The sequence below is a fragment of the Ambystoma mexicanum genome, chromosome 7p (genome assembly GCF_040938575.1).
Source record: "Ambystoma mexicanum isolate Mex_15411 chromosome 7p, UKY_AmexF1_1, whole genome shotgun sequence".
NCBI classification, from domain to species: domain Eukaryota; kingdom Metazoa; phylum Chordata; class Amphibia; order Caudata; family Ambystomatidae; genus Ambystoma; species Ambystoma mexicanum.
Window position 1 is genome coordinate 815,495,501 of NC_090939.1, and position 25,112 is coordinate 815,520,612.

Genomic DNA, 25,112 nt, shown 5'->3' on the forward strand with positions numbered 1-25,112 from the left:
TTTTCCCTCCATGTGTCAACCCCCAAACTTTTTGCTGCTGTTTTAACACCATTGACTGACTTTACGAGAGAAGCACAGCCCTCAGCTGCACTCCTCTGGGCTTTCGCTCATTTTTTATGGGGAAACTGACATGCCCTTAAGGCAGTCAGTACTGGGAGACTTTGTTTCCCTTAGTCCTTTCGTCATGTTGCAGCTTTTTTGCAACATGTAACAAGTGTGCAATGTAACTTACCTAACAGCACACTTGGGTCTCTAGTTATTTCCAAAGGCCCTAGAAACTCTCGCTGGACTTTTTATGAACTGTGCAGATGTGTCATGGACAGGACTGGTGGCAGCTATCGTTTTCTTATATGTTTAACCCTTTCTTGCCATGTTAACAGCGTTTATCGCGTTTGGCAGGAATAGGTGTCCTGGCTCCAAAATGGCTATGCCACGTGGTTCTTTGTCCTGTCCTTTGGCCAACTTGCGCCTTCACCTTCCCCAGTTCGAGTCGACCCGGGTCAGTCCTTATTTGGTCATGCACTTTCCCGCGAAACCCAATGCTTTCGTAGGCTTCTGCATGCCTTGTGTGTGTATTTCCAGGATGTGGGCTGGGATGTTTGTTTCCAATACACATCCTGGGTGCCAGAGAGTCTGGAGTGTCCTGAATGCCTGGGACCACCGTGGTCCATGATTGGTCCACATATGGAGTGAGTGTTTGTGAGCAGATCTCCCATTGGGTCCTCTCCGTTTTGGCGCAAAGGGAACTTTGGATAAGAGGAGGCTGAAAACACTGCTACCATGTCGATCTCCTGAGTTCACACCGAACAAGGGAAAAGGAGCCAAGTATCCTGCAACAAGAAGCTGAGTCAAGGAACCGCTGGTGACCCGCTGGAAGGTTTGGCGCCCTGAGCCCGCTGTCGTCCCGTGGGACCCCTCTGCCTCTGATCGTCCTACAAGGTCTGCGAAGACGCTTCGACCCATTGGAATAGTGGGATCAACTATTCTCTGCACCTTCATCAAACCCTGCAAGTAAGCCTTTTCGGAAGTGTCCCTGGGCCAACCTGTGGGCTGACCAGCTTACACGGGACCTTTGCTCTGTCGCCGCCGCCGTTTCGAGGAGGCCCTCGAAACTTGGTATACTGCTAGCTCTATGTCCACGGCACCCTCACACCGAATTTCGTACACTTGGCGTTCCCAGGCCTGAAGTGAGACGAGTGCACCCGGACCGGAGTAAACTCGGTTACCATGTTGCCCTGCTGAGGCAACAACCTGTGCAAGTTCGCTGCATTTGTGACCCCCTGGCCCTTGAAGCCTGCTGCAGTGGAACTTGGCCGATTCTTCCCCCCTGAGCGGAGAAATTGCCACTGTCCTGTTTGGGAAGCCTCGCTGCAACTCGGGAACTACACGGTTTCGAGACGTCCAGATTGTCGCATTCGAACCTGCCAGCGAAGTGGACTGTACTGGCGAAGTTTGGGCCTGCCTGCATCAGGGACCGGTGAGTAGTCCTTACCCCAACCGGTGCCCCCTAGAGCAGGAGTCCATTTTTACACACGAGTGGCCGCCGAGGGCCCCTTTCCATTCCACAGCTATTGCGAAATAGCGACTCCATCCTGCACTCTCAAACTGCCTCTGCCATCAAGTGGAGGTCCTGCTTGAATAGTGGGAACTTGTTCTTCATCCCCTTATCCACCTTCCTGAGCTGCTAGAGACCCTTGAAGAGACCCTATTTTGTCCATTGGCACAAGCGCGTGCATGTACTATTGAGCATAAGGCTCCTCTCTTCGTAGGGCTTGGACTGCCTCTTAGTTAGGTGTATTCTTGATGTGGAACTGGGTCTAAAGATTACTTGCACTGCCTGTTTTCCTCCCCATATAGGTGGTCTACGTAATTCGTGCTTTAACCCCTTACACCCCATTGGTCTTGTATATATATTGTCTTGATTATGATGTATTGGTTTAATCTAGTGTTAATGTGATTCTATGGTCTATGTTACAAAGGCCTTGTTATAAATGTGTCTATATTTTTAATATAACACCTGTCTAGAGTCATTTGTAAGTGTCCTTGCTTTGTGTGCTCATTGAGGTCTTTCAGTCACCCTCACCCTGCTGATACTTAGGGCCTCATTACACGGAATGCGGTAAGGGTTTACCGGTACCGGTAAGGGCACCGGTAACGGTAAACCCTTACCGCCTTACTACGAGGTCCCTTTGCGGGACCCGACCTCAACGGCTGGTTTTACCAGCCATTAAGGAACGGGCCCGCAAAGGGACCTGGGTGCTAATTACCGTACCGCAATTTGCGGTAACGTAATTAGCTCCTTCCCCATTCCCATTGAGCCCTATGGGGGCAAAAATGGGAATGGGGAAGTGCATTGGTGAATGGGGAATTACTGCCCCCGCTCACCTTGGAGTAGGGCGGTAATTCCGCCATCCACCAAGGCGGACTCGCTAAAATAACGGCGACAACCATGGCGCTACCGTGTAATGAGGCCCTTAGTCTTGACCGCCTGCCATAGCTACCCTGATTGGTCTGACTTGTCCAGAGGTTACCCTGTTCCAAGAAACTAGGTTGGCCTTCTGAACCTCTGCCCCTCCAGGTCAGAGTTCAGAAATCCTTCTTAACAAATTGGTGTACAGCAGTGGGATAGGACTGAAGGTATCCATTGTTGCACACTAGTGAAGGCATTTCAAGTTATTTCTACTAGGACACATAGTGCATTGTTGTGGTATAACTTTTAAAAGGCCATAGTCCTATCTAACAGTATGGAAACAAGTACCTTGTTAACTTTAAATGCTTCTAAATCCGAAACATTGAGAAAGATGTGTGCTGAGAGAGATGTCCCCTCTCAAGGCACGAAAATAGAAATTATCCAAAGAATCATGGACTGGCAAGAAGCTCAGCTTAGAGCTATAGCTTCAGAGGACAGTGCAGAAGGAGGTGGGGCTGCTCTCAATGGTAGATCTGCCGCTGCACTGATCCACGGCAACCATGAAGACATGGAGGATGTAATGTCTAATGTTTCCTCTGCCAGTGCTGATGGGCAGGCCACACTTGAATTCAAGAAACAGGAACTGCTGTTTAGGCAGAAGGAGCTTGCGTTCAATATGGCCAAACTAAGGATAGAGCAGGCAGAAAAACAAAAAGACAAGGATCACCAGTTGGAACTGGCCAAGCTTCAAGTTGCCAATGGATCCAAGGGTCCTGGACATGGGTCTGGGGCCTCCTCTCATCCAAGGTTTCCAAAAGATCTGCTCAGTGTGTATGAGGAAAAGAATGACCTTATGGACTGGCTGAATACATTTGAGTATGCATGTGAAGTTCAACAAGTTTACAATGCTGATAAAATTGCCTGGTTACTTAGCAGACTGCCCCATTCTGAATGCAGTGCCATTATGGAAATGTCAAAAGCTGAGAGAGCAGATTTTGCAATGTTGAAGCAAACTCTCATCTTAAAGTTTTGAAAGACTCCTGCCCAATACTTAAAAAGATTCAGAGAGTACAAGAAGAAAGAAGGTGGTACTTGGGTATTTTATGTAACTGAATCCTTAAAGACCTTGACTGGCTGGGTTGAAGGTTATAAGGTCTCTACATTTGAAGGTATGATAGGTCTCGTCATGCTGGAACATATTTTTGCATCTTCTTCCGCTGAGTTTAGGCAGCATTTGGCAGATTCAAAGTAAATAGATCCTAAGAAGCTAGCCATTGCAGCAGATTTGTGGGTGTCACATATGGTGTTCCATAAGGACAAGACTCATCCTGGTAAGCAGTAGGAAGGGAAAAAGTCCAAGATAAGGAGGGTGGGGAAACTGATAAATCTCCCTCCCATAAGGGCCACAAAAAGAAAAATAAGGGTAAAACACAAGAGAACACACAGGGTAGTGGAGGTCAGCCTCCAAAACAGAACTCAGGTTATAGTAAGCCTCCCTATGTAAACAGACCCAGTAGATCTTGTTTTGCGTGTGGAGCAACTGACCACATGAAGGGGGATCCCAGATGTAAGGTCAAAACCTTGAGGGTCCACTCTGCTAATCTGGCCTTCTCCTCCTACGAGGAAGAAGAGATTACAGGAGCATCCTTCTCCTCAGGCTCCTTCCCCAGTGGGATAGAAGCTGAGGGAGTTTTAGTTTCCCTAGTTCCTGGGAGCCTAAAGTCTCAGAGGCGTATACTAGGGTTCCAGATAACACCAAGCACTACTTTAAAGACAGTGTGCTGATCAATGGAGTAGATACTCCAGCTCTTAGGGATAGTGGGTGCAGTCGAACTGTAGTGGATTCTACTTTGGTAGACCCAGAGGAAGTTTCCAGAGCTACTCTGATGCCCACTAAGTTGGCTGATGGCGCACCTCTCATGTTCCCAGTAACACCTGTAAATCTTACTATCAATGGTACAGCAGTCCGGATTCCAGTGAGCATACAGAGGAGTGTCCCAGGAAAGGTCTTGTTGGGCAATGATCTCAGAGCTTTAGGGCTTGTGGGAGACACTGCTGACAGACCCTGCACAATGTCTCAAACTAGGGCAGCACTGGCCAAGCCCAATGCCCTGTCCCAGCCAAAGGGGAAACCCAAGGCTAAAGGAGTCAGAAAATCAAAAAGAGGGAAAGAAAACATTCCCCCTAACTCACCTACCACTGAGGTGGAGGTAGTTGGTTAATCACCAGGACCTGACAAGGAGGTGGTGATGCCTGAAGTATTTGACGCCAATGACCATCCTGAACTAAAAGATTTGTTAGTAGAAGGTGGTCCTGACAGGGAAGAATTCAGTAAAGGCCAACGTGAGTGCCCATCTCTGAAAGGCCTAAGGAGACAGGCCTGCTCCCAGCTTGAGGGTGAACCTCCAGGGAAACATCGGATATATATGGTGAAGGTGGGCTCCTGTATAGTGAGCCTACAGAGTCTACAGAAGGAGACCATAGGAGGTTGGTGGTTCCCCTTGCTGTAAAACCCTTCTTCCTGCTGCTGGCGCATGAAGTTCCCCTTGCTGGTCACCTTGGAATTACAAAGACCAAGCAAAGGTTATCCATGCACTTCTACTGGCCCAAGATGGGGGTAAAAGTAGAAAGTCACTGCAGGAGTTGTGCCTCCTGCCAGTTACCTGGTAAGAGTGGCTCAACAATCCAAGCTCCATTGGTACCACTCCCAGTAATGGGGGTACCATTTGAGAGGGTAGGGATCGACATTGTTGGCCCCCTTGACCCTCAAACATCCTCCGGCAATAGGTTTCTACTGGTGCTGGTCGACCATGCCACCAGGTATCCTGAGGCTATCCCATTAAAAACTATGACTGCCAAGTCAGTTGCAAAAGCTTTACTTGGCATCTTTACTAGGGTTGGTATCCCTAAAGAAGTTGTGTCTGACAGAGGCAGCAACTTTATGTCAAAGTATATGCAGTCAATGTGGAAGGAATGTGGGGTCACCTATAAGTTTTCCTCCACATACCACCCCCAGACCATTGCTCTGGTGGAAAGGTTTAACAGGACCTTGAAAAGTATGACTGGGGCTCTGGAAGAACCTCAAAGAAGAAAATGGGATGTTCTATTACCATGCTTACTGTTTGCCTACAGAGAGGTACCACAAGAGGGCGTTGGCTTCAGCCCCTTTGAACTTCTGTTTGGTCACCCTGTAAGGGGACCCTTAGCCATAGTCAAGGAGGGATGGGAGATGCCCACTCCCCCCATTACTACCAACGTAGTAGACTATGTGCTAGGGCTCAGAAAAAGGATGGTACTCCTGATGGGTCTGGCTAGTGACAAGTTGAAGGCAGGACAAGCTCTGGTGAAACATTGGTATGACCAGAAAGCTTCCCTCATCAACTTCACACCTGGTCAGAAAGTCCTGATCATGAATCCCATAAGGCCTAGGGCTTTATAGGATAAATGGTCAGGCCCTTATACAGTGGTGGAGTCACTGGGTGAGGTCAACTATTTAGTGGACCTTGGAAGGTCTGTACAGGCTCCAAAAGTGTTCCATGTAAATAGGCTCAAGGCTTCCATCCCAGGAGTTGACATTGCAGCACTGCTATTGGCTTCAAATGTTGAGAAAGAGGAGTCTGAACCTCTTCCTGACCTATTCCAAAGCAGTCCTTCAGATAGCTCCATTGAGGGTGTCCGAGTGGCCCCTCACCTGACTTCTGATCAGCAGGCTGAGGTGAAAAATTTGCTTAGGCAATGTTCCCCCCTGTTTTCACAGTCCCCTGGTTTGACACCTTGGTGCAAACATAACATAGACACAGGAGACAGTATACCTACCAAAAGTAGGGGATACAGAATGTCAGAAAAAGTAAAGTCTAACATTAAGACAGAGGTCAACAAAATGTTGGCTCTTGGGCTGATTGAACCCTCTAGTAGTCCTTGGTCCAGCCCTGTGGTTTTGGTTCCAAAGGCAGGTACTTCTGAATTGAGGTTCTGTGTGGATTACAGGGCTCTGAATGCTGTCACCAAGACAGATGCCCACCCCTTGCCTAGAACGGATGAGCTGGTGGATACCTTGGGTGCCTCCAAGTACCTCAGCACGTTTGACCTCACTGCAGGCTATTGGCAAATAGCTCTTGCAGAACATGCCAAGGAGAAGGCATCTTTCTCAACTCCAGAGGGCCTTTACCAATTCAGGGTAATGCCTTTTGGGTTGAAGAATGCCCCTGCCACTTTCCAGAGGCTTGTGAATCATGTGTTGAATGGGTTGGATGAATTCTGTCTTGCATATCTGGATGATATAGCAGTCTTCAGGGCCACCTGGGAAGACCATGTGAAACACCTAGGGATTGTGTTACAGGCTCTTCAGAAGGCCCACTTGACCATAAAAGCAGTAAGTGCCAGATTTGACAAGGATCAGTGGTCTACCTTGGTCTACCTAGGTGGAGGGAGGATACAGCCTCTACCCAGTAAAGTACAAGCAGTACAAGACTGGCCTACCCCCACTACACAGACCCAAGTGAGAGCCTTCTAAGGACTTGCTGGGTACTAAAGAAATTTCATGGCAGACTATGGTACCATAGCTGCCGCTCTGACTGCTCTGACTACTCCAAAGAAATTAACTTGGACTGAAGAGTGTGAGAAGGCTTTCAATGGCTTAAAAGACTCCTTGTGCCAGGCCCCTGTTCTCAGGGCCCCTAATTAGCAAAGACCTTTTATTGTGCAGACAGATGCCTCTGACACTTGGATAGGAGCTGTACTTTCACAAGTAGATGAGAAGGGTAAGTAACACCCTATTGGCTTCATTAGTCGTCAGTTTAAGGACAGAGAGCTCAGATGGTCCACAGTAGAGAAAGAATGTTTCTCTGTTGTGTGGGCCCTAAGGAAGCTGAGGCCCTACCTCTATGGGACCCACTTCACTATGCAAACTGACCATAAGCCCTTAAAGTGGCTAATGAACATGAAGGGAGAGAATCCAAAGTTGCTTAGGTGGTCCATAAGTCCGCAAGGCTTTGACTTCACTATTGAGCATAGGCCAGGTGTCCAACATAGCAATGCTGATGGGTTGTCCAGAATGTTTAACCGACCTGAACAAGAAACTCATCCAGGGGTGGATTAGTTCCCCCTGTCCTTAGTCTGGGGAGGGCGAGTGTTAGGAAAGATTTCATAATTGTATGTAACTTTCCCTCCATGTGTCAACCCGCAAACATTTTGCTGCTGTTTTAACACCATTGACAGACTTTGCCAGAGAAGCACAGCCCTCAGCTGCACTCCTCTGGGCTTTCGCTCACTTTTTATGGGGAAACTGACATGCCCTTAAGACAGTCAGTACTGGGAGACTTTGTTTCCCTTAGTCCTTTCCTCATATTGCAGCTTTTGTGCAATATGTAACAAGTGTGCAATGTAACTTACCTTACAGCACACTTGGGTCTCTAGTCATTTCCAAAGGCCCTAGAAACTCTTGCTGGACTTTGTATGAACTGTGCAGATGTGTCATGGACAGGACTGGTGGCAGCTATTGTTTTCTTATAATTTGAACCCTTTCTTGCCATGTTAACCACATTTACCGCGTTTGGCACAAATAGGTGGCCTGGCTCCAAAATGGCCATGCCATGAGGTTCTTTGTCCTGTCCTTTGGCCATCTTGCCCCTTCACCTCCCCCAGGTCGAGTCGACCCGGGTCAGTCCTTATTTGGTCATGCACTTTCCCGCGAAACCCAATGAATTCACAGGCTTCTGCACGCCTTGTGTGTGTGCCTCCAGGATGTGGGCTGGGATGTCTGTTCCCAATACACATCCTGGGTGCCAGAGAGTGTGGAGTATCCTGAATGACTGGGACCACCGTGGTCCATGATTGGTCCATGTATGGAGTGAGTGTTTGTGAGCAGATCTCCTATTTGGTCCTCTGCGTTTTGGCGCAAAGGGAACTTTGGATAAGAGGAGGCTGAAGACACTGATACCATATCGATCGCCTGAGTTCACACTGAACAAGGGATAAGGAGCCAAGTATCCTGCAACAAGAAGCCGAGTCAAGGAACCGCTGGTGACCTGCTGGAAGGTTTGGCACCCTGAGCCTGCTGTCGTCCCGTGGTACCCCTCTGCCTCTGATCGTCCTAGAAGGTCTGTGAAGACGCTTCAACCCATTGGAATAGTGGGATCAACTATTCTCTGCACCTTCATCAAACCCTGCAAGTAAGCCTTTTCGGAAGTGTCCCTGGGCCAACCAGTAGGCTGACCAGCTTACATGGGACCTTTGCTCTGTCGCCGCCGCCATTTGGAGGAGGCCCTCGAAACTTGGTATACTGCTAGCTCTGTGTCCACGGCACCCTCACACCGAATTTCGTACACTTGGCATTCCCAGGTCTGAAGTGAGACGAGTGCGCCCGTACCGGAGTAAACGCGGTTACCGTGTTGCCCTGCTGAGGTAACGACCCGTGCAAGTTTGCTGCATTTGTGACCCCCTTGCCCCTGAAGCCTGCTGCAGTGGAACTGGGCTGATTCTTCCCCCCTGAGAGGAGAAATCAGCACTGTCCCGTTTGGGAATCCTCGCTGCAACTCGGGAACTACACAGTGTCGAGACGTCCTGATTGTCACATTCGAACCTGCCAGCGAAGTGGACTGTACTGGCGAAGCTTGGGTCTGCCTGGGTCTGGGACCGGTGAGTAGTCCTTACCCCAACCGGTGGCCCCTAGCGAAGGAGCCCATTTTTACACACGAGTGGCACCCGAGGGCCCCTTTCCTTTCCACAGCTATTGCGAAATAGCGACTCCATCCTGCACTCTCAAACTGCCTCTGCCATCAAGTGGAGGTCCTACTTGAATAGTGGGAACTTGTTCTTCATCCCCTTATCCACCTTCCTGAGCTGCTAGAGACCCTTGAAGAGACCCTATTTTGTCCATTGGCACAAGCGCGTGCATGTACTATTGAGCATAAGGCTCCTCTCTTCGTAGGGCTTGGACTGCCTCTTAGTTAGGTGTATTCTTGATGTGGAACTGGGTCTAAAGATTACTTGCACTGCCTGTTTTCCTCCCCATATAGGTGGTCTACGTAATTCGTGCTTTAACCCCTTAGACCCCATTGGTCTTGTATATATATTGTGTTGATTATGATGTATTGGTTTAATCTAGTGTTAATGTGATTCTATGGTCTATGCTACAAAGGCCTTGTTATAAATGTGTCTATATTTTTAATATAACACCTGTCTAGAGTCATTTGTAAGTGTCCTTGCTTTGTGTGCTCATTGAGGTCTTTCAGTCACCCTCACCCCTCCTGAGATTTAGGGCCTCATCACGAGTTGGGCGGTAACACCGGTGCTAAAAGCGCTGGCGTTATTAGCCCTACCGCCAAACCCACCGGTGCTATTAGCGCCGGATCACGGGTTTGGCGGAATGGGTATTGCCCATTCCCCATTGAGCCCATTCGGGAATTCCCCATTCCCCATTGGGCTCAATGGGGAAATTTCACGCTTTTAGCACCGGTGGATTTCCCGCCGGCGGTATGAGCGCGAAAGTTCGGCGGATTTCCACCCAGCTAAGAGCTGGGGGGAAATCAGCCGAAGCCCTGATTTGGCGGACCCTTAAATCCAGCGGTAACAGCGCTACCGCGGATTTAAGGGTTACCGCCAAACTTGTGATGAGGCCCTTAGTCTTTACCGCCTGCCATAGCTACACTGATTGTTCTGGCTTTTCTGATTGGTCTGGTCTGAAAAAGAAATCAGAGGGGAAGAACCAAAGAAAATAATAACTCTCTAACGAGGTTGCTGCCTCGAGTGGCCATGCAGGCATCTTGGTGCCGGGACATGCATGTGGAGAGCCCCTAAACGAGATATCCATGGTGCCTTGCTGAGTCGCAGGAGCAGCCCAGCTGCCCACAGGGTCATGTTGGCTGTCGGCCCAACCGGGGGCCAGAATGGACAGGCACAGACAAGTAAAGGGCCCGGTCAGCGTGTAAGGGGTTGCCCGGGCTGAAAATGAACAGGCCAGTCCAGGCTGCGTGAGGCCGGGCCAGCAAAGCAGGTGCTTTGGAAAAGTCCTCCCGGCTGCATATGTCAGGCGGCCTGGGAGGTGAAGAGCGGAAGCGGTGAAGATGAATGTCCCGGTCTGCCTTGTCATGGCAGCCCAGTTGAAGAAAAGCCCTGGGATGCTATTAGGAGGCAGCCCGGGTGAAGCTCCAGTGGCCTGCCCGAGTCTCTGCAATGCAATGCAGAGAGGGCAGACCACAAGGGGGAAAAGGCAGTTGGTGCGTGGCTGTGACCACGTTGGGGGCCCTGTTGCTATGGGGACACCACCTGATGGCACAAGGGCATGTCGATGAGTGCGGCAGCGTCTCCACAACGGGACACCACTTGAAGCAAAGGGGACGCCCCAGGCTGCAGTGGTGGTGGCTCCATGCTAACGGGGCTGCCCTAGCGAGTTTCAAGTGGCCAAGGGGAGCATTGGTGAGAGCGGGTGGTCCCCCAGACTATAGGGCCCACCCTAAAGATTAACAATGGTCGCGGGTCGCAGCAGTGACGAGGGCGAGCCCCCAATGGGACAGTTGGCCACCAAAGGACTTTAAAAGGCGCCGGCCGCACAGTGAGTGCGGGTGGTCGCATGTGGTGGATGGGGTCGACAAGAAGAAACACCCAGTGGAACCAGGACCCAGAACATTGGGCCAGGTCCCCTACAGTCCATCCAGCCACAAAGGACAGCACCAAAGGCACTGTGAAGGGGTGACTGACTACAGCATCAACCCCATTGTGAAATAATATATCATATATGTTTTATAGGTCATTTTTATTGTCTATCAATATTTAGATGCATACAGTTCCTTGTATAGTTAATGTTGTGTAATGTAGTGCAAATAATTATGAATAATACAACTATTAAGTAGGGGGAGAGTGGAGTTGGGAAACATATTACGGGGAACGTTAAGTAGGATGCTATGTAGGTGTTGGGATATTAAACAGATATAAGGGAGTAGACGGGAGGTACCCTGGCTTTAGGTAGCGGGAGAGAGTGCCGGCCTGCCTGAGGCAGCCTTGGGAGTTGTCACTACCCATAAAGGCCATTCTCTGGAGGAAGGGGTCTGTTGCGTCAGACTCACCCTTTTTATCCCCAGGTCCCCTCCAAGAATGGTGGACTGACGTAGCACGTCCCCAGTTAAACGGAACTCCTGTCATGGGAACTTTAGGAAGATATTCATGGATTTAGTTGGGAAAGCAAATAAGTGTTTTTTAAATTAAAAAAATTAAAAAATAGGCCTCCCCATTGGGATTCTTATAAAATTCACGTTGGTGTCTGTGTCCGGTCAATAAGGTAAGAGAATAGTGTGTGGCCTAGCTCCTGTTAACAACAATTTTATTTTCAGGTTCAGTGCCCCTCCCTATCCAGCTGGCATAGGGGCTGGGTGTGGTAGTTCCCACAGAGACTGTCCTTGGTCTGGGGTAAGGCAAGTGTACACCCTTACAGGGACAAGGGTTGCAAAACGGGCTACATAAAAAAGGACCAGTCACTTACAGACGTTACACCCAGCACTTCTGATTGCTCAACATAGTCATGAATTGTTTGATAAATCTGACCAAATTAGAACGGACAAAGTGAAAGGGACCATCTTTCAAACTTGGAAACAAGCTTTCCCAACCATTTTTGTTCTAAAATGTGGTTAAGATAAGTGATATCTATGCTGTTTCAAACAAGGAACACATTCTTTCATCTTCATGACTTCCTAGGTATCTCCTGCTTTGCTGCTATGGCTCTAGATATGGAGTACATTCCAGAGAGGACCTATAATCCTCCTTAAATAACATTAACAAGATCCCATATTTCGGCATGCTTGTGGTCTCGTTCAGAAGGGATGTGACCAAGCAGTTTGCGCTGGAATGCCCCTTTTTGGGTGAGACCAAGCCTAATTTGCATCTGGTCTTTCCCCTTTTGTAATGACTTGGCAGGCGAAGAACGATGGTCTGGAGGGTTGCCCAGAGCAATGCCAGAGGTTAGGATTAATTCCAGATGAAATAAGAAGGCAGCATAAATGGTTATCTATCAGTGACAAGTTCCAGTTGAAAACTATGTCTCTCACCTACAAATCATTGAATCATGCCGCCCCACCCTACCTACCAAAGAAATTCACCATTAGATCTTCCATACAGCATACCAGATCAGACAACACCTCATGCCTGGTAGTCCCAAGATACACATTAAAGAAATCGGGGGGGGGAGTAGTTTCCCTGTCATGGTGGCCCAGCTATGGAACACACTCCCTACCACCCTTAAGTTAGCCCAGTCTTTCTCTAACTTCAGGAGAAATTCTATCACCGACTATCTATGCAGTACTAACCATGACATGCCAGTGTCATGAACCGCCGATTACGTCCATTCTGGACTTCGTGGTCCATGATGCACCGAGGTCTGCACTACGTGTTCCTTCCAACATGGCCGTCACTTTTGAAACACTGCTTACCAGCTTTTGCATGTTACGTGCAACTTCCCAGTAAACAGCCACACCCCCGCGGCAATGCGTGTCTCAACGCTACTGCTTGGGGTAGTCAGACATCTGTTGCCGGAGTCCGCTCGGCGCTTCCTTTCTAGTCCTTGTTCCCAATTCCCTGATTATATTGCCCGTTCATTCCCTTTCCTTGCCCTACCTACTTCTGTGCTACCTTCCTGGATCCTTTCTGTACTCGGTCCTACAATACTTCCGTACCTCTGAGTCAGGACATTGTTCCCTTCCTGGTTCCCGATCCTGGATGTTTAAACGTTACCCAGCGCAGGACATTGCAAACCTCACGCTGGAATACGAAGACTCGCACACGGGCCTGTATAAATCCCGGACCGTGCGAAAGAAGGAAGTCACTTCCAAGAAGGTCGCAAGTAAAGAAAAACAGGTGAGAAGGGGAGAGACTTGTGACAGCCAGCCGAACACTTCCCAGTCCTGTTAACTATACTCCACTTATTATCCACAACATACCACCGGCATTATGTTCATGAGACCAATGTACTTCACTGTAATTTTGTAATGTTAACATGCCCACTCTGTAACAACTAAGTGTAATTTGTTCTAATGCGCCCAGATACCCTTGGGTTCACCGCTTTTGTTTTGCATTGTTTGAACAATGCAATTTCATTTTTTATATTGCTAACATTCTTGAATTTTCAAATTCTTTCGTATAGTTTACACATACACCTGTCAGCGATCATCAATTCTCAAAAGGGGACTCCTTCTATTGAAAACATTGTAATGTGTTTCTCTGTGCTGGATCTAATGTGTCTTAACCGGATGATGAAGCTTTATGCACATATCTTGTGAATTTGTAGTAAGCAAGATTTAACATGCAGGCTGTTATTTAATGGACATGCATTGAGCATAAGACCCCTGAGACACATTTGTGAGACACAAAAGGTCACAAGCCTCTCCTTAAATTGCACATACCTATGTCCCCATACCATTAGTACAATTATGCTCACACTGCATTTGTTAGTATGCCTAGGTAAACAAAAAGCACTAACTATGCATATGTGTATGTTAGAGTCACCCACAAAGTCACCACAAACCAAAATATTAGTAAGAAAACAAAAAGCACAGGTTATTTCAGCAAATATATTCGAATGTGTCACCTGGTCATCACTGCTTAACCTTCTATCCATCTAGAAACAAAAGTAAAGGATAAAACAAAATAATGTGAACATTGGAATAGTATTCTTTGATAGCTCTTTGCAATTTTCTGAGTTTTTTTTAGCTGGTTGCAAAATATTTTCAGCCCTTCCATATTATGCATGGAGACCTTTTATGGTGTGGAACGCAAACAATACTGTGTTGCACAGCTGCCTTCAACATTATCCTCACAGTGTCATATTCAACAATTTGCAAATCGTTTGACAGGTCACATCATTGTGTTTAAAAATGTAGCACATCCCATTATGTATTATGCTTGCATCATCTTCAGGGAACACAGAAGCAAGATGCTATATATCTAAAGCGCAAGAGAGAAATGACCCTAAAGTCAACGACTAACCATATGAAATCATCTTCATATGTCATGCCAGTTTACAGACCACTCTGGTTTGAAGATACACTTAGAGCCACACACCTTTTATTTTTCCTTCCCAATGTTGCACACTGATAACATTCCCAGAGTCCAAACGTATGGAACTGTTCAGACAGATGCCGCCTACGTGCTGCACTATGTGAGATCCCAAATTAAATGCCTCTAGCATTTATAGGAAGACCAAAGGATTCTCAAGGAGGGGGTTGGAATTATTCATCTGTTCCTACTAATCATATACTTTATGATATGTTACTTTACTACTTTATTGGAGTACCCTACCTAGATTCAAGAAGCAGAGTAGCGTAATACATAGGAAGACAGGCTTAGCAAGTATATAAACTGGTCAGAGTTCACAGATCATTCTTCTACATACTGTTCCATCGATGTCTGCTGAATAAGTGCTCCCCACTTAAGCACACAAGGACATCCTCCTAGGACCTTTCCTGCCTGACCTAGGCCTAGCAAGTGGCCATCTTGGCCTGGTCAAAAGATCAAGAGAGCTAGCACCTGCCACTACTTCTAACCTCTGCTTCATCATCAGTAACTCTCTCTCCCTTTCTCTCTGTCTCTCTCTTTCTCTCTCCCTCTCCCTCTCTGTGTATCTTCCCAGCATGTTACAAAATAGCCATGGTCATTCCCATGCTAAAGAAACTGACTGCAGACTCAAAAGAAACCTTTCTGCAGAACTGTCTCTCTTCTGCCATACCATTTAAACATCTTCCAGAAAGTTGTCTTTAACCTCATTTTCAGTTACCTTAAGGTACACACACACTAAACAACCCCATCCAATCCAGATTTGGCAGCAGAGACTCCACTGAAACGCATCTTTCCCACATCTCCAACTTTCCGATCACTGTTCATTGCATCTGGCCCATCTCATTGCGGTGGCCATTTTCCAGCAATTTTTGTGCCATTCCTTTTATTGCGGAAAGCTCCCAATCCCCTCTTCACACCCCTACAATCCACCCAGTAGCCTTAAAGTAATTGTTTTGACATTTTTGGAACCCCCCCAAAATATGCCACAAAAACTAACCGCGGTTTCACCAAATGCGTTCAAACGACAGTGACAAGATGGGCGGGTTCGCTGTTCAACACTCTCACCTCTCCTCCATCGTCAGTCTACTTCATCGATATGCAGCATTTGATACATCAATCATCCCTCCCTCCTACAAACTCTTTGCAGTTGAAGCCAAAGGAGCAGAGTATGTGACTGATTGGCCAGCCGAAAGCTTCCTCTCCCACATCCCTTCTACTGGGTGTCCAATATGAATAGAGATCTACTTCCCACATGACCTCTTTAGGCCATCATCCATTGCTTGCTACCTTCAACAGCAACCTTCAACTCTTAGGGCAAGATTCCCAAAAAGTAATGTACATGAAAAGAGCACAGAGAATGTGTTTGTTTCCTTTGCATTATGTTTAGAAATGTGCAGGTCCCTTTTTTCTCAATCTTAGAGATTTTATGAGCAAAATAGGGAGCAATTCATGGTTTAGTTCCTGCGAGAGTGGGTTGTCTGCACCTATGTCCATCTGTCTCTTGATTTCTTGGTCTATGAGGCTTCCTTCTTTCCAAGCTTGTTAAATTGCAAGTGTCCCAATTTAGTGACTGGACCATATTGAGATCTCTATTAATGCTTCAATTGAGACTTGCCTTTTGTTAGTTGGGTTGAGGGAGGGAGGTAGAAACAATTTGCAAACTATTTCAAAGGGAGCAAAATGTCCACAGCACTTCAGTCAATGATAGAACTGTTCTACGATAGTTGTCGAATTGGCCATCTCAATGGATAGGAGAGGTCTCTACAGCAGATGAAACACCATCCACACATTCAGGTGTTCAATTTAGTTCTGATTGATTGGCCTTTCTCTGGAGTTACTACCTTTTGCAGAGTACACAGCGCAGCACAATGGTCAGATGAAGCCATTTGCAATTAGTACACGGATCACCTTGAGGGGATGATTTCAGTTCCTCAGGACCATGAAGGTTTGAGATGTCAGGGACACACTGATTTCAAAGAACTCTGTGAATTTCAGACAACAGTGGGATGTGTCCAAAGGATTCCGACCAAGTGAATGTGCTTTCAGAGAAAAGTGAGTGCCACAAGACCAGGATTAGCCTTTCATGTTCACTGAGGGCCAACCAATGTGTTTTCATTTCTTGAAACTCCCTTGACAGGCGTGGATAGTATTCTGTACAGAGAAAGTACACTGTCTGTCTGAAATCCTGTATTCCTTTCCAATGAGAACTTCTTGCTTCATATGCATTTTGAATTCCACATTAAAATATTGGCTAAAGATTGTGAGTAAATGTAGCAAAACATAGGGCTACATCTGATCCAAGCATGTTGACCACAGAGGAAACACCTGATCTTAAGTTGATGTGATAGATCTGATAGGAGAGCTCTCAACAAGGCCAAGGCTCTAACACTAACACTGCCAAAATGTTGCTAGTTGCTCAATGGTATCAGGAGTGGATGACAATTCCAAAGGTATTAGGCCTGCAAAGTACCTTTGGTCATTACTTTAAGGAGGGGGTCAGTGATCTGTGATGCATGACTGCTCTTTCCCGAAGTTTGCATGTGGGTGAATGACCTTGTGAGTGATGAGACTGCTGTGATGACTTGTGTAACCTTGGGTGCATGTCAAGTGGGATTAAGGGTGGTCCTATGGGTGCATTTGTGTACTAATGATCAAGATATCCAAGTATTGGTTTTAGCCCATTGGTTGAATAAGCCACCTAATCGCAAAAACATTGGTATTGGAAATGTAAAAAGGTTAAAAAAAAGGGAGTTCAGGAGTAGTGTATGGCATTGCCATGGCAAATTGCAGTGGGTGGCGATGAAATGGCCAAAGCACCATCTGGGCTTTCCCCCTCTCGCTCACGTTTGGCAGCCTGCTGCTGTTCTTGTGGAAGCTGTGCAAGCTCCGAAGTAGGAGCAAAATTACTGCACTTAACTATATGCGATTCTTTTTTTATTTGTATGCACCAATGCCCTTTGGCACATAAACTCCTGTCGGACTATTTGCAGCCTGGCCATACTGCCGGCATCCCCAGCAGGTGCATGACGTTCATGCGTCTGCGCCTTGATCTCTGGTGGAGTGATGTAGGGGCCATGTGGTGGCCTGGCTTCAAAGCAGAATTCCCCACGATACCCAGAAGGTAATGCACATCCCAACCAGAGCTAAGGGTTTCTAATTTCCAAATTCCATTTGTCATTTAGTTGGAAGAACTGGCCCAAAGTCTGAAGGTGTAGCAGCAGGAGTGGGACCATCGCCCCAGATCCACTAGGATGGAGATTTGTTTGGTATTGTATGTTTGGAGTCGAAGGCCTCTGGTGCTCCAGGTGCCGGCCCTCACTGGGAGGAATGATGCCGACTGGCGCCTCCTCCAAGGTTTGGGGTTATCGGATTGCATTCATTTAAAGGTGCGGGTGCGCCCACGGGATCCGCACTCACTAAATGTTGCTGCAGCGGCGCACGGAATACGTGAGCCTGCGTCAAGGAAAATGTAGCCTAGCTATGTTTGCGCCGCCTCTGTGTGGTTTTGTTGAGCACACAGTGTGGTCGCTGCCGTGCCACGCTTGCAACTGTGGCCTTTAGGGTTCGGTGGGGGCTCCCTAGGGCAGTCGCACGCGTTGGATATTTGAAGGATTCAATCGAAGATGGCCGTGATGGCAGTCTCTGGGATCCGGGGTTATAGTGCAGCGCTTGACTATCGTAGCGGCTTCGCGCCACATGAAAATGGCAGCTTTTGCGCCGCACGCCCTGGGTACATGTCATTTCCTTTGTCGAGCCCGGGCCACAATGGTGTTCTGTGTTTTTGCGTAGGATACTGCGCGTGTAATTTTAAACGGGCTCTGTGCCGCATGTGTATTGCCTGATAGGGTGGGCATGGCAGCTGTTTTTCAACCGCAGATTGTTCAGCAATAAGTTACGATCTGGTATTTTAACAAGGTGCTTTCATTAATAAACACCATATTAGAATCAACATACTAAATATTCATCTTAATGAATTCGACAAGGTTACAGGAGTGAACTTCACAGTCAAGTTGTTGAGACATATTCATTATATAATATATTGATTTTTGGATCTCTATCCTTCGTTGTTCACGTCTCGAGTTGCCCTGATTTAGTTGTGTTGCCTTCAAGGGTACTATCGTACATGAAGAGGACGGGAACAGCTTTGAAGGTCTTATCTATATTCTGTTGAACAGTTAAAGCTGTTACTAAATCGTCCAATGGAGGGTCGGGAGGAATAGTCAGGGTGCTGTAGTTAGGGAGGGCACTGTTTACAAGGATCCTTTTTAGCACGTGAAATATTTTTATATTTTTTAACCACCGCTATACTAGCAATGGAAGATTGTCTCTTGGGAATGGTAATAGCTCGAAGAAAATGTTTTGTACTTGACTTAGATGGAAGTTGGGGAGTTTTCCTGTTTTTTGTTTTCTTTCCCCCAGACTGGGTGTTAGGCAAAGTTTGACCAGTTCTGGGCTTTTTTTCTGCAAAAATGTCATACATTGGGTATACGGGGTTAATACCTGTGTTCGTTAAATTATCCGCTACTTCAGAAGATGACAAATCACGGCGAGGTATTTGATCTATTACATTGACATCGCAAGGGCAGATTATTTCAGTGAATATAGGCAGGACCGAAGCCTCTAAATTGGACAATTGAATGGGTGCATTGAAAGAGACATGCGTCAGGCTCTCTCGTAAAGTTTGTTTCATGAGCGCCACATTATGCATTAAAGACGGTATCGTATTGAAATACACTAAACTATCTTTTTGTACGTTCAAGATCCATTCTAAAATCCGATTTATTAAAGTAGATTGGTAAGATATTTTAGCATCTAAGGTCTCAAACAATTTAGTAAATGAAAGTATTGCCTGAGGAGGAACAGGATCTTGGACTGTAGTTGGCAATTGAAAAGAGGAATGAAAAGAAACGGTATCACGAGGAGTAGGGCGGGAAAAAGATATGGAAAGCACTGATGATTCTTGTACAGCATGTCCGAACATAATGGGCTGCACGGAGGGGTGCTATTATCTTTTTGCACGGCTAGAATGTCAGCAGAACCCATACTTGCAATGTCAGAGACAGGAGTCAACTCGTATGCTACAACCGACTCAGATTGTAGGGAAGAGTCTTTGCACAGACTTTGGTTGGCTACACTTAAGTCTATTAAGTTAGGGTTCAAAGGGACAAGTACTGGCAACATGGTCTCTAACATTAATATAGGTGTGTTGTTAAATCCAGCAGCCACAAGTGAATCAGGAATGACAACACACTCTGTTTGGATGTTGTTTGGTTCTGATAAATTTGGTAGCTGTGCAGTCACAGTGGGAGATACAAGAGTACAGTCGGCCGTGGGCTCTGTTTCCATGTGAGGAAGGCAGAACCCTTGTATGTCACCTGCTGGATTTTTTCTTATTGGTGTAACGGTGGCCGTTGTGTTAGTTCTGTTAGCTGATAAGGCAGTCAGAGAATGTCTTGGCGGGGTGCGTCTAAGCTAAAAAGAAACTCTTGCGGTTTCAACTTGGGACGGCATCCCGAATTTCAGGGTATACGGGCATCTGGGCATGAAGAATGATAAAGCAATTGGATGCGACTAAACAGTAAATGGAAATTATACCGTGTCTGATGGCTCGAGGCGAACAGGCGAGTCCTACTAAGGTAATTACTGGCACGTCCCTAGATCACCACTCGGCCAAGCAACACTTACAGGCACTTCTCGGTTGCGCCCGCGTGCCTGTTCTTATGGTGAAGCTTCTAATTGGGGGCGGAGCTTGTAGCTCAATACAATGTAATACGGTTAATCTTGTAACAATCCGGAAATAACACAAATCAACGTACTATTAGAATAAAAGCAAAGGTTAGAGGCTCATACAAGTTACTGGGGGTGTATAATGAAGATATACTTGTACCAACAGTAATTAATACAACTGTGTCCACAGGGAAGCAGAGACCAACGCGGGTAAGCAGCACTTCAGTGTACTTCTCGGTTGCGCGCGCGTGCCTGTTCTTATGGTGAAGCTTCTAATTGGGGGCTCAGGGTGTAGCTCAATACAATGTAGTACGATTAATCGTGCAAAAAATCTGGCGCCACACTTAACTTCCGGAGAAGGCGAATGTTTTCTCTTTAAGTCCACCCCAGCTCTATCTGCTCCCAATGTCTATTCCGACATATGGTACCCAAATCACCCTGTGCTTTCTTCCATTTCTGGCCCTTCTAAGTCCTGGCACCTAAACATTGGCTCCCCTTCTCCCTGAAATCTGATCCTCTCCTTCCCTTTTTACCTTACATTTAAATCTGAAATATGTTCTTCTTTCCACTGCTCGCTAACCTATGCAATGCTCAAACTGTTGTTCATATTTATTGCACCGTTGTATTCTTTTTTTGTACAGCGCTTTGGCAAAGGCACTATATGAATCAGTAAGACAATGAAAATGGGTGTTCTGTAAAATACAGCAAAAGATGTTTTACGTGATTACAAATGATATAATACTTGTGAAGTCTTTTGTGTGAAACGCTTATTGTAATTTTTTGGCCTACGCCCATGTTATCTATTAGTGATATTTTATATACAAAGTTATATGTTCAATCACCTGTCTCCCCTCATAGCAATGTTTCTGGATGAGGCAAAATAGGCAAAAGATGAGCGTGTGCCAGTCTCTCAGTTGTGGTGGCACAACCAAGTCAGTTTGTACAGTTGCTGGAATGATGGTAAGTGATTATTAGTTTATTTTGCTTTACGGATTGTAAATCTTCGCACATTCGCCTTCATTACTGTGCCAATTGCACAAAGATATTCTAGTATTGCCTTGATAAGCCTGAGTTTGGCCGAAACTGAAGGCCATTCAGTCTGCGTTATGTACTTATAGTTGTCACCACTTACTAACACACTTTGTATTAAGACATTGAATTGGCATTGAGGTAAGCATTTCTGAATTTATTTTTAGTAAGTAATATACCTTATTATAATTATTAATTGATTTACATTGATTTTGTTCTTTGGAGGAGTGCATGTCCAAGAGGGCATTTTCTTTAATATAGTTTGTTTAGCCTCGGTTTGTGGGAGTTTACTCTTGGATACGCTGCCCCCCGACACATTGGAACCCTTACTATCCATTAGAAAGGATCAGCTTTTCATAGTCTGCCAACCACACCTTTTCCTACATTAAATGGGAATTCTCCTTATTGTCACATAATTTAAGATTCCGAGGAGTTATAGTGCAAGTCAAAGTTGTAACTCTCTTTATTGTTCTACTCAAAACCATAGAGTTAGCATCATTTACACATGAATCCAATTTTTTTTATAACTCTGTATTGATTAACTGAATGTATCTAACAGAAAATGAAAGAATCACATGACATTGCATATTGTGCTCATCAACAGTTATACAATGATGTTTGCCCCGCCTTACCCAGTCCACCCACAGCCCAACCCCTACCTCTTCCAACCCCAATGGAACCTCACCCACCTCTCATCCCAGTGAGTCCCACTTGTCCCAGATCTTACAAAATGTCAGAGGGTTTCCTCTGTTACGGTATACCATCTCTTCTAGGGATCTGCATTCAAGAAACCAAATTTAATGTGGTGTATCCACAGTTTGTTTCAACTGGTAACTCCAAAAGTTGACTTTTTTCGCTGTGATTAATATCAACTTTCTTGTCCAATATTAATCGATCATATTGCTTTTCTGTATCAGCAACTATCGACTGTTCCATATGTTTAGTATTAAGTAAGTACGAAGTGATAGCTCCCTTAGATTTTATCTGGGCCTTTTAATTTTTTATTTTAGATTTCTTTTTGCCCACTTTATTCTTTTCCAGGTTTTGTTGGCTCCTTTTCACTAAGTCCATCATGGGCACTGCAGACCTACTAATATCAGGAAGTGTAATCATCTATTCTACATTTAAAGTTCCCAGAAATGTCCTAGAGGAAGACCAAGATGTGGTAACCATTTTCTGATTTTCTGTTTTCTTTCACTGTGCCTATTGTGTCATTAGAGGTTATGTCCTTTAGGTTAACATCCAGCAGGTTTATCAATACAATGGCACTAGAGTTATAGGAGAGGCCCAGTTCTCCATTATAAACTAGATGCGTATCACTAAGTAGGGCATCCCGCTGTGTGGTTGTAATTCCAAAATAACTACTGTTTACCAATGTTTTTTGATTGTCCCATTTGTCCAATGTTTTTTGGATATTACTAAGCTTTGTATTGTGTGCCTTGACTTTGTTGTTTATATTGTCATAAAGTTTGACTATGTACTCTAGCTCCAGAGTAAGAGCTGAAATCGATATTGGACCCGGCTTAATTGCTTTGTGAATTGACATACCTGAAAATTGTGAAGATGATAAAGAAGAGCTTGAGCTGGGAAGCAAGTGTTCAGAAATAAATTGATGGTGTGTCTGACAGCAATCCCTTCGATTTGCATTTATAACGCCTTTCAGGTGGTCTCAATCCTTGAGATGTCTGTGCCCTTAAGTAACAGGCAGTCAATGCCAAGTGGATGAGGGATGGTGAGGCCAGAACAGAGAATGTCCCCAAGGGTTTTGGGAACTGACTGGGTTCGTAAAAAGAAGTAGATAGGGGAAGGAGACCTTCTTTTCCAGACTTTCCTTCTATCACTTCTAAGAAGTCTGTTACTTTAGTAATAAGTTGCCGCAGAGAGTTCAAAACTGGATTAGAGGAATCTTCTACACTTTTTAATGCTGCCTTTTAGTTGATGAAAACATTGGGCGCAGACATTGTTGTTATGATAGTTTGAAGAGCCGTTATAGTTGTTAAGGTAGTGTCAGATGGCTGTAAAATACTGCATTGCAGATTATACAGGGGCAGGCAGTGCAACAGGGAATTAGTTATTCAGTCAAGTCACAAACAACGTATTCATTTGAACCCTACTGAAAAACTGGACTTGACCCGTGCACATAGCGCATGCACCATTGCATGTTGCTGATCTCTATATAATGTTTGTCATGTAAAACAACTAGATTGCCAACAGGAACTTCGATCACGAAGAAAGATTCAGCATCCTCTCCCGCTCACTGTTGTCAAAACTGCACTTGACCCGTGCACTTTGAGTGCCTCTAAACTATTTTTAGTAGTGCTGGCCCTGGCCAGAGTGTCATGTAGAATCTTACAAAGTTCAAAAGGGAGGAGGTGAAAAACAAGTTACATTGTTTTCAGGACAGGCTAATAAGATTAGGATAGGCAAAGCATAGGAGGGGACGTGGTCTGGATGGCTAGGTGAAAGGAAAGAAGTATGTTTTGAGGCTTTAGTGGAAGGTTGTAATGGAAGGTGCGGCATGGATGTAGAGTGGGAGTGCATTCCAGGCTCTGGGTGCCCATTAGGTGAAAACTTGCTTTTGTGTGCAGAGTAGTTTGCATAGTGCAATGTGCAGGAGATTTTGGTTTGATTTTTATTTGATTTGGAGATTTCTAGCGCACACCAAACAGACTCAACTCTATCCGGGCGCAGATGATAACTATCAACCAGGAGTAAAATGTATGAATACTGTATATGATCTTGTAAGTAAAGGTACTCATCTGAACAAAAACGTTTTTAACAGCATTCTGAACAGTCCCAAAGAATTACATGTTCTGATTTCCAGTGGGAACTGATTCCATAGCTTGGGGCCAAACACAGCAAATCTCCTGTCCCCCCTGGATACCAGTTTAGACCGAGGTACACAAATCAGTGATTTATCTCCAGAACGGAGGTCTCTTGTTGGATAATAAGGGTGCACCCTAGCCGTGAGGTAGTCCGGAGCTAGCCCATTAAGACATTTGTACATCAGGCAGGCCACTTTGAATTTGATTTAATCTTCTACCATAAGCCAGAGGAGAGATCTATGTACGGCCGAGACGTGGTCCCTCTTCCTCAGGTGTCCGATCAGCCTAACAGCTACATTCTGGGCCTTCTGTAGTCTGAGAATTTGTTTTGCTGGGATCACTGCCATCAGACTGTTGCAGTAGTCGAGATGCAGGTTAGTCAGTGCCCCCACCACCACTGCATGATCTTCCATCTGAATGAACGGGAGGACATTTCTCAACATACACAATGAGTGATATACTGCTTTCACCTTGGCCCCCACCTGGTTGACTTGTCTGGTCTTTGTGTGGGTGATCGGTTTCAGTTTGTTGTGATGGGAGGCTGGAGTTTTGAGGTGGATGGCCTTGCATATGATGCAGAATACTTCGAAAGTGATTCTTTGGAATATTTGTAGCCATTGGACTGGTAGACACCTGGGTTGATATGTGAGTGTTTGAGTAGGGGTAGAATTGTGCTGCTGTGTTCTGTTTGGCTAGCAGGGGGGGGGGGCAAGACTGAAGAAGATTCTTCCTTTGCTAAAACACCCCAACAAAGTGGAATTAGTGAGAGCCGTTAACTTGGCACTGCTGCATCCTGGATGACTGAAACAGCTTGTATGCTGACTTATCCAAGAAAATATCAACAAACTTCAGTTGTTCCAGATAAGGGCAGGTAGAAGAAAATTAGGGCTAAAATTGAGATACCATATCGGTTCTGCGTTTACAGTTCGACGTCACTTTCCTTAATTGCACTTTCCTCGTGTACTTTTCCCCATTGTCTTATTTGTCCCTTTTTGTTATTAAATGGGGGTTTCCACAACCCTCCCTCTAACCCACAGCCCCGCTCCCTCACCCCACCACTTACCATCCCAACCCTCTACCCC

General features: G+C 45.9%; 1 protein-coding gene across 4 annotated transcripts in view; it reads right to left on the bottom strand.

Moving 5' to 3' along the window:
- PHKA2 (phosphorylase kinase regulatory subunit alpha 2) overlaps nt 1-25,112 on the bottom strand; it is an 840,998-nt gene that overhangs the window by 50,071 nt on the left and 765,815 nt on the right. For 2 of the 4 annotated variants that reach the window (XM_069636955.1, XM_069636953.1), the window contains exon 29: nt 13,983-14,012. The exons of the other annotated variants lie outside the window; for them this stretch is intronic. In XM_069636955.1, the coding sequence (XP_069493056.1) occupies nt 13,983-14,012 (30 nt within the window). The remainder of the gene's footprint in view (nt 1-13,982; nt 14,013-25,112) is intronic. 4 annotated transcript variants of the gene reach the window in all.